Genomic DNA, 16,885 nt, shown 5'->3' on the forward strand with positions numbered 1-16,885 from the left:
CCCTACCACTTTAGTTACCATTCAGGTAATCCCTGTGGGGGGCTTAAATCACTGACTGGGTTAAGACTCTTACAACCCAATCATTTCTCCTCGGAAACCTTCTTGCATTGTCTCACATGTGAGCTTTTAGGGGACATCTCACATCCAAATAATAACAGAGATTAAGAAGATTTGAAAGGCAAAGAAAACTTAGTTAAACATTTTGTTAAAAAAACTTGTGTGATTTCTTTAGCAATTGACTGGGATAACAATAATAACTTAACACTTCTAGAGGGCTGGTAATGAGCCAGGCATTGCTTTAAATCATTTATGTATCTTATTCAGTTCTCACAAAACCCCTATGAGGCAGATAATGCTTTTATTCCGTTTTATAGATGAGGAAACTTAGGCACAAAGAAGTTAAGTTACTTGCCTGAAATTATGAGCTGATGTCTGGAAAAGCCTGTTTTAAACGTCGCAATTGGGATCACATTCATAACTTCATCTCCTCACTCTTCATGCCTCGGCAGCCCCTTCATGCCTCCGCAGCATGTTTTATAGTTGTGGTTTACTTGCCAAATTATGACGCAACTTTTGACAATTTGTCAAACAACATAAACCCAAACAGATTCCTAGGTCTTACCCCAGACCCAGAATCAGGAGCAGAGAGGGCCAGATAACCACAGGGCATGGAGGATGGAGTGGTGAAGGACATCCAGTGCAATGTCTTACTGAAGAACTCAGGGACTCAGTTATAGTTGGGATAGTGGGTTTGCATCTTTTTAAAAACCTCGATTAGTATCTTAAATAGGATGAATTGGCAGATGTGCCTGAATTTGTGAGAGATGTACGTGAAAACAGAGCATCCAAAAGAAACATGGAGTCCTTTGTTATGGTCTCTCATTTCTAATGATAGAAATTTGCCTTTATTCTGGCTCCTTTTGAGTCTTTTGTTACGAACAGGAAATTAATCTCTATCTCTCTCTTTCTCTTTCTCTCTCTCATTTATTTATTTTTTTTGAGACACAGTCTTGCTATTTTTCTCAGGATGGTCTGGAACTCCTGGGCTCAGGAGATCTTCCCACCTCAGCCTCCTAATAGCTGGACTATTAGTTGCTCCATTACACTAGCTTTCTAACCAGAGCTCTTGTTGTCATAGGTCTGTAAATATCAGCCACAGTGAAGACTAGCCATTCCCCTGTCAGCCTCCAGTGCCCATTCCTGAAAGTGGGGTTGTCTCCATAGCTGCCAGACTTAAGAAATTTATCATTTATTTAGCATACTTATGGTAGTCAGGACCATGGCTAATTACTCCTGGTAAAATGTGTTTAGATGAATCCATGTTTTTAGAGATTACTATTTATATTTTGACTACTCATCTTTATCTTAGCTTCGTAGATGAACTTCCAGAATTTCAAGAAGGAATTCAGGTTTTTGAAGTACATAAAAATTGCAAGAATGACCATCAGATAATCTTGCCTTAATACTTTGTTCATAAGTGTTTGGTCACTGTTGTGAAAATAAACAACACTGTTTTTCACAGACGGATGGATTCTATAGAAATACCTACATTTATGGGCATGGTGGTGCATGTCTGTAATACCACCAACTTGGGAGACTGATTCAGGAGGAGTGCAAGTTCAAAACTAGCTTCAGCAACTCAGTGAGACCCTGTCTTAAAATAAAAATGAGTGATGATGTAGCTCAGGGATAGAGTGCCCCTGAGTTCAATCCTCAGTACTTCAAGAAAACAAAACAAACTGAAAAAAACATTTAGAATGGCCAAGGTTTTATAAGATGGAAGAAAATTAAAATGAAGAATCACATGTTGTCTGTGTAGTAGCAGAGGAGCTCATGCCCACAATGTCACTAGTCCTTCTCCTGGTCCTCTGTGTCAGGCTCACGTGGGTACATAAGCTCAGCAAAGCAGGCTGTCAATTGTGGGGGCTCTGAGATATTCCTAAGGCCTTCCACTGGCTTGAAAATGCTTAGGAAGTGAAAAATAAGAACTTAAGAAAAGCAGAGAAAATAAGTGTCCAGCAGAGAAAATCTTTGTCTTTGGAAGATAATTGATCCTACAATAAAGATTTATACAATCCTACATTTTAATTTAGTCTTTTGGTTCATGGAAAGGAAGTTCACTAATCTTCTCTATTTTAGATAAGATAGCATAATGATTCATTTATTTAGAAGTGAATACTTGAAGTTTTGTCAAGAACTAAGCTTTCTTCTTCTGATATTATAATTTTCCCATCAATGACTATCAATTATTTGTGAATTAAAGTCATGTCTTTTTAAAAAAATATTTATTCTTTAGGTATAGTTGGACACAATGCCTTTATTTTATTTACTTATTTTTATGTGGTGCTGAGGATTGAACCCAGGGCCTTGCACATGCTAGGCCAGCGCTCCACTGCTGAACTACAACCCCAGACCTAAAGTCATGTTAACTCAATGACATTTAGGATACTAATTATAATGGAGTTGAGAAATTATGTAAAAATGTCAACAGAGTAGATATACTGAAGAAAATCTGTTTTGAACTTTGAAGTTCTAGGCCAAATTAATGGTGTAGAATCCAATCTTTATAGATGGCTAGAAGAATCTATTGAAAATCTGGTTTTTGTCTAGATTGACATCCTTCCAGCATCCATCCTCACAGGGTTCTGCCTTTGACTTCCAAAAGACTCATGAGGGTGAAATACCAATGATCATTCAAAAGTCATATACCAGTCAGGTTGTTAATATAAACATTTTTGAAAATTTTGACACACTTAGTTTAAATTACCTATAAGTCATATGAAATGACTACTATGAAATTATAGCTCATAGCCACAGACTGTTGTAATTTAGCCAACTGTTCTTAATTCTTTAGGGAAACTGAAAATTCAGAAGGTTATGGATTTTGAAACCTGTTTAATTAAAGAAGAATGAATAGCATATGGGTCAGAACAGAATAATCTTTTTTTTATACTTTTATTATTTTATTTATTTATTTTTATGTAGTGCTGAGGATCAAACCCAGGGCCTTGCATGTGCTAGGCGAGTGCTCTACCACAGAGCCACAAATCATTTATAAATATTAAGCATAAAAGTGAAGCTGTCATTTGAAAGAAAAATTAACTTAGAGTAGTTGTTTTATTTTTATGTACACCATCCAGGAAATGTGATTGTTTACCCAGTAGCCTCAATGTTCAGCTTAGTGGAACACATGTTAGAAATAAAACAAGCTTTTACCAGACTGCATAAAAATGTATGAAATTCTTGGTAAAAAAAAAAAAAAAAAAAAAAAGTTGAAGAGTTCATGTGTCTCCTTTTCTCAAAAGTTTTGAGATTCAAATAAAAATTTGAAAACTTAGATTTTTACATAAAAAACTAAAATTGGCCCACAAAAAATAAAGTTAGTATTGCTTTTTTAGTTTTCTTCATCATGAATTGCACCTTTGAAGGTCTGTTTATCTTTGTACCTAATATTTAAAGCAAGAATGAGTAAAAGTAAATTTTATCTCAGAGACTTTATATATTTTTTACCATCTGTGTCTTTTTGAGGTTGCAATAATAATTTAAAGGTAAATATCTCTATCTTGTGCTTCCTTTTTTTCACTCTTTTTGAGGTAAGAGAGCATTTGCCAAATGTTGCTTCTTAGACCAGAAAATTTATTCTGTGTTTCAGATATTGAAGAATTCCAAATATGTACTTAATGCCTCAAGAACATAGAGTCTAAGGGATAAAACATGTATATAATTAGTCATAATATAAATCAGAATGTCATTTAGAGGCTGACAATTACTATTTGACATTTCATGTATATGAGTCAGATATTCCCAGTGGTCTTAGCCACAGTGGATAGTATTAGGGTGCCCAGTGAAAGATGCACACAGGGGATTGTGTAGGTGGTCCATGTGATGGTCTCTGCCTACAGTTGATGGATAGGGGAATAGTTTGATGACTTATATTGAAACAAAAGCTTAGGTAAAATGTTATTTTATTTATATGGTAATGAAGTGTTTGATTTTGGCCACATGCCTAGTTGACAGTGATATTTGTGTTTTCACAGGGCAGCAGAGGGGAACCAGGACCCGTAGGATCCCCAGGCCTACCAGGTAAACCGGTAAGTAATATTTCCAGTATGCAGACATTTGTATGCTTTCTCCAAAACAGAGTACATTACAAAAAATAAGCCCGGAGAGAAAAACAATTGGCAAAGGGTCATTTAATAAGTCATATTTTATTTCCATTGTTATGTAATATGTGGAAATGTTCATGTGAAATTTTAAATTATACCTAGGATATCCTCAGAGGGTTTTAATGAGAACAGTTTGTAGTATACATTTTAAAACCCAGAGAGACATGAAGTGCCACCTTTGGCCTCTGGTTATTCTTGGAATTCAGGAGGACTGTAAGTGAATGCTGTCTTTGACTTCTTGTGCTGTGCTTGTTTACACAGCAAGTGAAGCAGCAGTGCCACTGCGGGGGCTTGGCTGAAAGAGCCCACTGTTGCGAGGAGTGCAAAGGGAATTGAGGACTTCAGGTGGGAGGGAGGGCAGACAGGACTGGCCCCTCTTCTCCTGAGAAGGTGGGAGAGAGGCAAACCAGAGGACCAGAGTTAAACCGACCACAGTGCATCTATTTTAGATATAAGTCAACACACCCAAGGCCAGGTCTGGCTTGTGAGCTTCCAACATTGCAGTGACAGTGACTCTAGGGACTTTGTGTTTGTTTTCCAGGGATCTTTTGGTAGCCCTGGCCTCCCTGGCTTGCCTGGGCCTCCTGGACTTCCTGGAATGAAAGGAGACAGGGTAAGATATCCAACACTGCAGAAAGTTCCTTATTTGGAAGGGTGATTTGTATTATGTGGAGAAAGCAAGGCTACTTTTGGCTCAGTGAAGAACTTTCCTAGAATTTATCATAGAGTTATCAAAAAAGGTTAAGAAGCAAAAACAGAATAACTTATGAGAAAGAAAAAATAAAAAGCCTGAGAAAAGTAAACATTTCAGTTGTGATCATGCATTCTATTTAGTTCTAAATTTACAGTCCTGTTAGTGAATGGTATATGGATGTGATCCTACAATGCCCTCAGTTACCAGAGGTTTTGAGACAATTGGAGCATTTTCAGGTTTTCCCTGGTTCTTGTTGGGAGGTGAGGAGTGAAGTTCTCTCCAGTCACGTTTTCCACACTGGTGCTTATCCATGAGCCTAGAATGTGGGTTGGTTCATTTGAAATTACATAAACAGCTCAACATATTTTAAAAGGCCTATTATTTTCTTCATCACAGGGTGTATTTGGTGAACAAGGTCCAAAGGGTGAACAGGTAAGTTTTAATACTCTATTAGTATGAAACGCAGTGTTTGAAATGTGCCATGTCACAACCAGGAGGGACTGGCTTGCTTAAGGATGTGATTAAAACAGTGGAGACTTGCAGCTTTTTCTTGGTGTGCGGTAGACTTATCTGTTTCCATAAGCTGGAGCCAATGACTGCTCTATCTCCTGGACTTTATACTGTTCTCCCTTTGGAAAGAGTAGCCCTGTCTCTGACTCACCAAGTAGAACTCTACTTACTTAGTAAACTCTAGTTACTTATGTGTGAGCACATCATAATGTTTAAATTTTTCCTGATCAAAACCTCAGCAAATATTCTATGCATGAGTTATGCTTATCATTTTCCTTGGGTTCCTTTGTCTCTTCTAAAAGTCCTTTTCTAGGGGTTATTGATTACAAAATTGTTACATAGGCTTGCTAATTTAATTTAATAAATTGAATTAAATTCAATTAATAGTTGAAATTCAATCTCAACTTCTGGTTTCTCTCTAGACCATTTTTTTTTATTGTTGTTGTTGATGTTGTTTTGTTTTGTTTTGGACTAGCAATCTAGATTGGAAAACCGCTGCCAGCATTTTGTACTGCTGCATGATCCTGGGAGTATCTGGGCATGTGTGAATGATTATTAATGTTGACCGGAAGTTGACCCATGGGACTAAGAGACTAAGAATTTAAAGTGTGATTCTCTTATTTTAATTTTTAGGGTGCTTCTGGTGAAGAAGGTGAAGCAGGAGAAAGGGGTGACCTTGTAAGATTTTTTTTTTTCTGGTTAATGAAGGAACTTTACAGATTTTGAGCTGTAGTGGAAATGTGTATTATTTTTCTTCTTTTCTGACATTGTTTTGTTCTCACCACCTTCTTCAAAAGCTAAGATGTTTCTTCTCTGAGTTAAAAGACTCTCAAGATTGTAACCAAGATCAAATAAAGCAGAGAGAAAACGGCCCACAATTGATAAATCTGACTTGAAACTTTTGGAAAATTCCATTATAGATGGTGAATTCTCTTGTGGTTTTGTATCTATACATTCAAGGTGATTCTTATAGGACTATATGAAAGTCTATGAATGGTGCCTATCATGGAAATAAAATTGAACATTTATTATAGTTAGGAAGCCGAGGCTTACAAATGTGACCAAGGGCACTCTCTCTACTCTGAAACCCTCCAAAGAAGTAACCTCCATCTCCAAAGAGTGACACTGCTAAATCTCCAGAAAAGCAATAAGATAGAGAGAAAGTTATCTTTACTGCTAGAACTGCTTAGTTTGCTGGCTCATCATTATAGTTTTGACTATGTTTTGGTCCTTTGGGGTCAAGGTGATAGATTTCTCATGAAATAGAGTTAGAGAGCTTTTAGTACAGAAAAAAGTTCTGATAATGTTGTTTTATTCAAATTTTCAGGATTTAGAGTAAACGTAAATGTAATATCTGAATTGCATAAAGCTTTCTAATTGTCAAATAAATTCATAGTAGAATTATTCTATTTGATTTTCTGTTGAGTTTGTTCACTTTATGGACTAAGAACTTTTAAAATAATTCTGTTTGTAATGGAGATGAACTGGTGTGCTAACATTTGAGCTGAATTCATATCTAGAATTAATTATGGGAGATTTTCATATTTTTTAAGCCTAAAAGCTTTCCTATTTTGTTTGTAGTCTTCTGGGGATAAATTTAAAAATTTTGTTTGAGTTACAAAAATGGAGTTTTAATAGACATGTTTAAATGCCTGTTTTGTTTTAAAACTGAATGTTATTCTCTTTGGACCTACACATTTCAATTTTTGATGCCTAGCATTTTAGATCTGGATAGAACCTTGGAGTACTCTGATTCAACCCTGTTATTTAACAGATCATTTAACCAAAGGCTGGGAGGTTTCCTAGCTCACACAGGGTCACAGAGTTAAATAGCATAACTGGGCCTGGAATACAAATTTTGGATTTAATATTTTTTCTGCAGCACCAGGGTTAATCTGTTCATGGTTTTCTATACTTCAGCAGCACAATAGACTTTTTAATGTTTTTAGGAAACTATCAAATGTGAATATATTGTTCTAATATAATTTTGTTTTATTGATTTAGGGAGATATAGGATTACCAGGCCCAAAGGGATCTGTAAGTATAACAAATAACAATGTTATACAAAATTAAAAATATCAATAAACCTATAAAAATGTAATGCTCTGCTTTATAAAATCATTCTATAAAATTCAATTCTTAAAGGACTTACCTTCAAGAAAATAAATGTCTAAATTTATTCTTTAGATAATGGATTAATCCAATCAAAAAATTCAGTTATGTAAATGGATCTACCTTTTCAACTAGCCACTCTAAAGAAATTTTTTTTTTCATATTATAAATGTCTCAATGAATGTTACATGGTAATACTATAATTTCCTCCCCAAATGGGTCATTTTTAAATAACTGACTTGTACTTTGTGGTGACAAGAGTATAATTGAATTTCATTGGCAGTTACACTACTACAAAACATTTCAGTAATTTTCTTAATCTCCTGCGTGTTCTAGTTGAGGAAGTAATATAGAGGCATAACACATAAGATAATAGGAAAATATTAAAACTAGAAAATGATCTTTTGTTAAATCTTGCCATTTTACAGAAACTAATGTCCTCAGAGATTAGATGTGTTTAGAATTATAGATCTAATTAGTAGAAACCTGAGGTGATTTGCTAATTTAAGAGGAATACACATTTAATACACTTAGAAGCTTAAAAAATATAAGGAAAAATATGAAGCTCAGATTTCAATCTCAAATGCCACTACCACCAGCTTCTAGTTAACTTGCAAGTCCATCTTTTTTCTGAAATATTCCCCACTGTTCGGTGTCTATCCAACCAATTATCCTCATGGCAGCCAATATAATCTAAATAAAAAAGGTAAAACCCACCATGTAACCCTCTTTTGCTGAAAATCCTTCAGGTATAACATTTCATAGAACAAAATCATTGTTTAGCATGGTATATGAAGCCTTTGATGAAGTGTTCTTTGCTTCTCTAATCTCATCTTGTACATTTTGGAATTTCATCCATGTGCAGTTCTTTTTTACAGGCCATGTCATGTCATGTCATGCTGTTTAGTACTTTCTCTATTTTCCTAGTCTGGAACACACTCCTCGTTCCTTAGAATTGTTACCTCCTACTTAGGCAACTTAATTTTCGCAGGAAAGACCCACCTAGCCTTGGGCTTCATGCACACTACTGAAATGGATCTTACCACATTATACTAACTACCTGTCTCTAAACACCAAGTGTCAAGTGACATTTTATGACAGAATTTTTGAAAAAAATGGGTTAGGTAGGACTGAACAAAATGTAAAGTGTAAATCTTGATAGAATGTAGTAATAGAAATCCTACGTCACTATAGATATTTTCAATAAAGTTCAATTGAAAGAATTAAAGTTATAAAAAAAAGCCAATCACAATGTAGTGATCAATATAAGTTAATTGCATTCTAATTTGGTACACTGTTAGGAATTAATATAATTAATTCATCTGTTCTTCTCTACCCCTCCCTACTTATATCTGACACTGCCCATGATGAAATTGAACCATAGTGTCCCAGAATCAGGGGAAATAGTTACCAACACAAAGATTTCACTCCCTTCACTGAATTCAGCATATTTGAACTTGTTAAATATGATATGTCTTTACCCTAATTTATACTTCATTGTACTGTTCCTCAACTGAGGAATTATTTCCCAAAGCTCCAGGGCCCTTATGATGTCTTGGTCATATTAACCTTTGATCTGTCCATCAAAAACTTCCTGTTTATTATTCTAGCAATATTTCAACCATTGCCAGCAAATTGATCTGTTTATTTTATGACAGTTCTTTAGTTCATTTCTGAGCTCATTTTGGCTTCTCCTTGGGTTGTTTTAGAAGTTGTTATAGTTTTGCACTTGAGCACCTGACAATTCTGCAGACTTCCATAGTATATATTTAGCTTTGCTCATTGACACTGTCTTTCAGGAAGTCTTTTAAGTCATAATTTCTTTATAGAAGCAATCTTGGCAAGTTGGCTTAGATGAATATCAATTAGTTTTGCATGAAGTTGGAAAAATAACACTTGCCAAGCTTTATTTGGATGCCTAGTGAAAGCATTGCTTCATCACCTTCTTCACTTGGGTTTAAAATATTTGAATATTTGAAAGAGTTAGCTCTTCTTAGATAAATGCTGCATATGAAAAAAGGCAGGTTGGAGTTGCTTACATATATTCACATCTTGAGCACTAGCATTCCCTTGCTGCCTACTGCACTATTATCTTCTCATTCTTATTTCCTACAACAGTATGTTATAGCAACTCTGCCACAAATTCCACCAGAAGAATGGACAAATTTTAATTTCTTACACACGCACACACACACACACACACACACACAAAGGATTAATTAACTCTTTTTAAAAAGCAGTTAATGTAGATGAGGATTCTTTTAAATGCTTTTAGTGATCTGCTCTCAGGAAAAAAGCCAAAGTTATATATGTGTTTATTGTGAATAAATAAGGAGTTTATTTTTAAGTTTTTTTAATATTTAGAATTTAATTTTTCGTAGGAAGATCTGTGAACTTGCACTTGCTTTTTAAAAATAATATGTTTTTTAGTTATATTTGGACACAATACCTTTATTTTACTTATTTATTTTTATGTGGTGCTGAGGATGGAACCCAAGGCCTCACACATGCTGGGTGAGTGCTCTACTGATGAGCCACAACCCCAGCCCTGCACTTGCTTTTTTGGCCCCGTATGTTAAATACACATTTTAAGTGTATTGACTTAGTTCATGTTAGTATTTTGTAATTTCTGAATATACCTAGTATCTTCAGATTAGCCCCCCAAAAAGTTTAAAGGCTGAATAATATATATTCTTGAAAATATCTTTATGTTTTGCTACATTGCTGACACTCAAATAGCATGTCTTATAGGAACTCAGTGGGGTTTCTGGGGGCCAGATAATGCTAACAGGCCTTATGACAAACTAATTTGCAGGGCCTGGGCAGGTGTGTGGAACACATGCTTAGTATGTACAAGGCCTTAGGGTCCATCACCAGCTCCAAAACAAAATAATAAAACCCAAAACACAGCTAATTTGCTCTTAGGAAGTGGCTTGAGGTATGAAAGTCTTTAAAATATATTATTCCAGTGAAGATTTTGGAATAATTATAGTAAACAATACAGATTTTTAATAGTTTACTAGAATTGAGGTTCTCAGAGACTGACGAGTTGGTGGTGGAATTATGTGTATGCATCTTGTGGTAACTTCTTACAGGGGACCTCTTAGGAGATAGAATGTAGGAAACCCCAAATTTCAAGTAAGTGTTTATATTAGTAGTAAGCAGACACAGTCCTTGTGTCTAGCCCTGGTTTTATAGTGTACTGTTTTGTTGCAGATGGGTAACCCTGGGGAGCCAGGATTGAGAGGTCCTGAAGGAAATCGGGGGCTTCCTGGAGCAGAAGGACCAAGAGGACCTCCTGGACCCCGGGGTGTGCAGGGAGAACAGGGTGCCACTGGCCTGCCTGGTATCCAGGGCCCTCCGGTGAGTGTCCCTGTGGAAGCTCCATCCCATAGCATTGGGGCTAGACTAGATCTTAGCTCTTTAGCAGCAAGTAAATATAGCCACCTGGGTTCCTGGCAGAGTCTGTCGGTTTATAATTCAACAATGTTCTCTTTATGGTTCTGTGGATAAACTGCCTTTTTTTCTTTCCTGTCCCAGGGTAGAGCACCGACAGATCAGCACATTAAGCAAGTTTGCATGAGAGTCATTCAAGGTAAATAAACACAATGGTTAAACTTTTTCCATCATAAACTTGCTTCTTAAGACTTTATTCTTATAGATGTGCAAGGGTAAATAACTGTTGCTTTTTGTGTGCTTTAAAGGTGGGACATTTTGAGTAATCTTAATGCCAATTTCTTTTTATTCAGTTGTTGCTATCTGCACAACTTACATCCTCACAATAATTACTTTTGTGTTAGCCTGCTTTCTTTTCCTTTTTTCTCTTCTTTTTCTCCTTCTCCCTCCCCCTTCCAGGGGATAAAGATAATTTATAAGAAAGTACACACACACACACACACACACACACACACACACACACACCTTTCCTTTGAATACAAATTCTCAGGTGTTTCTCCTTAAGATCCTATCACTTAGTGTGTATCTAGAATTGCCTTAGGAACTCTCTAAATAATTTGAGAACTAAATGCCAGGCTCTATGCTTATAAGGAACCTAAGGATATTATTTCTACTTATGTAAAATATATGTAAAAAAGCAATGACTAGTATTTTCCCAGAATGACAGTGTATTATAACATTTGTTAATCTTTATCTGCATTCACCTATGGCTATGGCAATGGCTGTTCCAGAGCTGGCCTACTTATCAAACCATACAGGAAATGAAGATGCACAAAGATACCTTGTAACTGAGGGGATCCTGTAACATTGGAGCCTTCTAACAAAATTATGTTATTCGGATGAAACCACCTCTTTGCTGAAGAAATTCTTTTTTAAAATTTTTTTTTTGTATGCTCATTAGATAGTTTAGTGTGTCTAATATACTTGTAGAGTTTTCCAGAATCAAAGGGAAAGAAATGAACACTTCTATATTTGAAAACAACATAGGCCTCTTCATTGCAGACATTTTATCTTGAAAGTCTGTTTCAGTTTTGAGCATTACATGTCAAGAAAATTATGGTTTTGTGCTTACTTGAATAAAGCAAATTTAGAATATTCACATTTAAAGAATTTTAAAATGCGGGCTAGAAAATTGGTTCCAACTCATATTCTCCTTAGAATCCTAAAGCTTTAAGAAATATTACAGTCGCATATAGAGCATTTTAAGGGGGAGATTTTCTTGTATTCCATGGATTTAGTGGGTGATTCTGAATCTATTTAATGGTTCCTGAGAAAGGCCACACAGTTATTAATTTTTAAGACCATTCCCAAGAAACAGGTTATATTTTAATGATTGTTGTCTATTCCAAGCATGAAGAAAAAAATGGAGGGGAAGAATTTATAAGAAGCTATGAATCCTCCTGATATTTCAGGTTATGTAATATCTTCAAACCAAAAAGCCTTTTAGTTTTTGACACTAGGTCCCAAATGGTCTGAATACTAATTTTGGACAGTGCCCTTGGCTTTTAAAAAGCTTTTGGACAACACTTCCACCCCTGCTAAGAAACCCATTGTTCTTCCTATCCTGGGTTTTCAGATACCCAGCTAGGATTCAAGTGACTCACTCATCCTTGCAGAACAATGCTGGTCCCCAAGCCCTGCACTTCAAGCTCTTGCCCTTGTCTCAAAACAGGAGGTCCAAAACTATCAGGAGAGCTGAATACAACAGCACCAGTGACGCTTCAAAAATACAGCAGCACCAGTGACACTTCCTGGCAGACAGTCCTTGGAAATAGTCTCCCAACTGTATTCATTTCCTACCCCCAGTTTTGAAGTTTTGGAAAAACAAGGCACTTGGAATACCTCTCTCTTCATTTGAGTCACTTTCATGTTTCTGACTTTTCTGGGTTATTCTGTTTATTATTTTTAGAGCATTTTGCTGAGATGGCTGCTAGTCTCAAGCGTCCAGACTCTGGTGCCTCTGGTCTCCCTGGGAGGCCTGGTCCTCCTGGCCCCCCTGGTCCCCCTGGAGAGAATGGTTTCCCTGGTCAGATGGGAATTCGTGGCCTCCCTGGCATTAAAGGTCCCCCTGGCGCTCTTGGTTTGAGGGGACCTAAAGGTAAGCGGTTTTGTCCAGGTAGAACCTGGGAACACACATTGCCTTTTTTTTTCAGCTGTACAGTGTATATCCAAGTTCAAGGAAGTCCTGCTTTGCTAATATCTGGTGAGATAAAATGTATATTATTCTCTTTTACAGTGGTGATGATAAAGATTTGAAAACTCTTATTTTCTTTTGATGCTGCTGTACCACAACAGTAGACTAAATACTACAATTAAGCTCCCCTGACTTTTAGTTCTCATTTTGCTCAATTATACTCTGCTTCAATCACAGTTCAAAACAAACTTTACAGGATCAGGTAAGGGATCATTCAAATAAAAAAAAATATTTTTGAGACTCTAAAGTCATGGTAGAGCTCTTCTAAAATGGCAACCATCTTACAATGTATGTATCTGTTACTTAAACTAACAACATTTGCTAGCAGAACATAAGCAAAATTACATCATGAATTGGAGCTCTCTTCAAAAGTGGCATTGGCTATTTACTTTTGATTTTCCCTCTGAATCAAACTGTAATCTTTAATAGATTTGTTTCTTCCCTTTTATTTAAAACAAAACAAAAAAAATCCTTGCATCCAATATTTTGCAGAAAAACCACAGGTTGTGAGTGTGTAAGATATTCTGCAGGACTGGCAGAAGGACTGGTTGCTTCAGATGGCATTTGTTAGTTGAGGTGATGAGTTAGTGACAGCTCACTGGGGAACTTTTGAAAAACACGACATCAGAAACAAGAGAGGCACTTTCTTTCCTTTTTTTTTTTTTAATTTTAATACTGTGGTACTCCAATTAGGGCTAAATAGTATGGTGTGAGTGGTCAGAGGGCAAGAAAGCTGCCTTTTTGGATCTGTAAATGAATTGCTGATGCAGTTGGCTAACTACACCCTCAGCTGGAACAATTTATTTAATTACTTTTTTTTGGCATGTGCAGAGCTGCATGTTTAAAAATGAGCTCTAATTGGGGCCTCTTGTAAGACTGGCACAATTTTAAAGCTTTCAGAGGTTGTACAAATCACAGAGCTGAGGGTAGAGCCCATTTTAAAGAGAATTGGACATTTTCTCTAACAGAATCACATACCTCTTTATCTTTGTCCTGCTTTTAGCTACTAGTTCAGCAGCCCATGTCTTGGTGATTTCTATGGATAGTCCCTGTACACTCTGTAGACCTTTTCTAGGAAACTCTTTTGCCTTGGGTTGGTTGGACCTATGTATCATCTCCCATGGATAATGGATAATAACAACCTTCACTGAGTCTCTTTGTTTTTGTTTATTTGGTTTATTTTTCATTAATGTAGCTTTTTTGTTGGTTTGTTTGTTTTTCTGAGATGGGGTCTTGCTGTGTGTTCAGGCTGGTCTCAATCTTACAGGCTCCAGTGATTCTCCTGCCTCAGCCTCCCATGTAGCTGGGACTACAAGCATGTACTACCACTCCTGGCTATCCTGAGTCTCTTTAAGAGTAAAGGTTCTGAGAGATACCTGGAGCATCAGCATCACTGGGGCCTTTGTTAGGATCATCACTTCTTTGCACCACCCCAGACCCACTGGATCAGAAATTCTGGGGTTGGAGCCTAGCATTTGGCTTAACAAACCCTCAGATGATTCTGATCTGGCTAAGCACATTGGTGTGGAGCAGTAAGTCACCCATTTTCCTACTGAAAGGGGTCACCTTGACAGGTCTATAGAAATGGCAGCCAGTTTTCTTGGGCTAAAAGTTTATTCTCCATTTTTGGAGTAGAGCTTACTTTGAGCTAGTAACAGTACTTTCCTTTAAGAAATGAAAATGTCCATGTCACTTGCTATGCTAGGAGAATCTGTCAAAAGCTGCCTTTCTCAGCCTTGACTGCACATTGGAATCACCAGAGGAACTGTAAAAGCTACTCAGGCCTACGTCCTATTTCCAGAGATTCTGACTTAATTGGTCTGGGTATTGGGACTTTAAAATACTCCCAGGTGATTTTAATGTGCAGCTAGGGCTGAGAACAACTGAAAACACAGGCGAATTGTTTGGGAGGCTTTCTGGGAAGGTCCCAGCCATGTTGAATTGTGGCTAGGCTGGGCTGGTTTGACTGGCAAAAGAGCCTCATTTGAAAGGGAGCAGAGTAGATTTCTATATTTGGAACCTGGAAAATGTCTCTAGCACTAAATTAATTCATCAAGTACAACAGGATCCTACAAGGTAATTCCCCCTATTTTTTTTTTTTTTTTAGTATACTTGAAAATAGTCTATAATCTGAATAGATACAACTCTTTTCTTTTCTCTAAAGGACTTTTTCTTCCTACATCCTCCATGGCTTTCTTATCACTGGATTCATTTAAAGCAATACCTTCAATTAGTTTTACTTTGAAATTTGGGGTGGAGGCAAGGAGAGGCAGTCATATACATCTATGTATACACACACACAGGTACACACACATACACACACATATATTAATCAACACTGTTATACATTTGGAAATATCCAATTTAGGTAACTGGACTTAACCTTTTTTGTCCCATCACATACATGAAAATATAGAAAACATATAGTGTTCTTTTTTCTTTACTACCCAAAGATTTGCAGCATAAATTTCCCCCAAGAAAAAATATTCCACCATTTTTGAAAAAGTAAAAATTTTAGTCAATTAGAGATATATTTTAGTATTGTTTGTTGCCTTTTTTCCCCTCCTGATTAGTAAAGAAGAGATGGTAAGATTCTTGCTCTATCATATAGTCACTTTGAGTCTTTTCCTAGAGAAATTGTTACATGCATAAGAGACTAGTCTTATTATGAATGCTTTTATAATAATTCAGGGTATGTATTAGTCTCTCTTACCTCTCCAAAACTACCCTGGAAAACAGTGGGATGTTTTCAATAGGGGTTTAGAGAAATATGCCTCAAGTCATTGTCAAAGTTTGGATCATATATGTAATTTCCCTTTGTTTTTCAAAGACATGTTTTATGTAATATTACACAAACATATAGGGCCAAGGTCCATATACATTTTATATGTGCACTCAAGTCATCACGAGTCATGTGCACACGAGTCATCAAACTGGCGTTATGTTCACTTTGCTTGGTGTTAGTCCTTCATGCAATAAATAATATTTTTTAAACATTCACAGTTTGGATTCATTTTAAGTCCCTTTGAGTAAGTCTGATTATTTTTAGATATTTTAGTGTGACGCAAACAGATGTGTCAATGTGGAAATGAAGGTTGGAGAAAACACACATGTCATAACTATGACTAATACCCTTTTTTTAGTATTGATCTGCTCACAGGGAGATAGAGCATCAGTTATAGCTTGCCAGTAAATGAAATAAATAGCAATGAGAATTTTTCACTCTGTTCATGATAAGCTGTTTTTTCTTTCTTTAATTGTATTTTCCTTCATATCTGTTCTAAAACTTTTTTTTCAAAGTTCCTTAATGTGACTGAATAGGCTAATAAGGGTGGACCTTTAGTTCCCTGAGCCAGTTTTTGTAAGTCTCAGAGGAGAATATAATCAGAAGCAGATGAATCCTGCTGATTGCGCCACCCAGGTGCAGGAGTTGCTGTGGAGCAGCGGTTGACAGGGTCATCCTAGAGCTCAGCTTTCCTTTGTTTTTCTCTATGAGGGATAACTCAAAGGCAGCACTACAGGACAGCAGTCTCATTCCTTCCAAGCAGCATTTTGAAGTTGGTGTGGCTTCGTGCTAGAATGTATAAATAAGTTTAACTTTACTATCTCTGTGAAAGCTACATTTTAATTTCTAATCTTCAGAAAATATGGCACATTTGGACATTCTTTTCTCATCACCAACCTCCAGAGTTACAGTGATATGACAATTTAAATTGCTAAGTTAACAAGAATGCTTATGCTGTTCGTTTTTAA

General features: G+C 36.4%; 1 protein-coding gene across 1 annotated transcript in view; it reads left to right on the forward strand.

Moving 5' to 3' along the window:
* Positions 1-16,885, forward strand: part of Col9a1 (collagen type IX alpha 1 chain) — an 83,391-nt gene that overhangs the window by 53,452 nt on the left and 13,054 nt on the right. The window contains exons 29-36 of the mRNA XM_026391350.2: positions 4,038-4,091; positions 4,708-4,779; positions 5,257-5,292; positions 6,004-6,048; positions 7,375-7,407; positions 10,699-10,845; positions 11,023-11,077; positions 12,848-13,036. Coding sequence (XP_026247135.1) covers positions 4,038-4,091; positions 4,708-4,779; positions 5,257-5,292; positions 6,004-6,048; positions 7,375-7,407; positions 10,699-10,845; positions 11,023-11,077; positions 12,848-13,036 — 631 coding nt within the window. The remainder of the gene's footprint in view (positions 1-4,037; positions 4,092-4,707; positions 4,780-5,256; positions 5,293-6,003; positions 6,049-7,374; positions 7,408-10,698; positions 10,846-11,022; positions 11,078-12,847; positions 13,037-16,885) is intronic.

The sequence above is a fragment of the Urocitellus parryii genome, chromosome 8 (assembly GCF_045843805.1).
Source record: "Urocitellus parryii isolate mUroPar1 chromosome 8, mUroPar1.hap1, whole genome shotgun sequence".
Taxonomy (NCBI): Eukaryota; Metazoa; Chordata; class Mammalia; order Rodentia; family Sciuridae; genus Urocitellus; species Urocitellus parryii.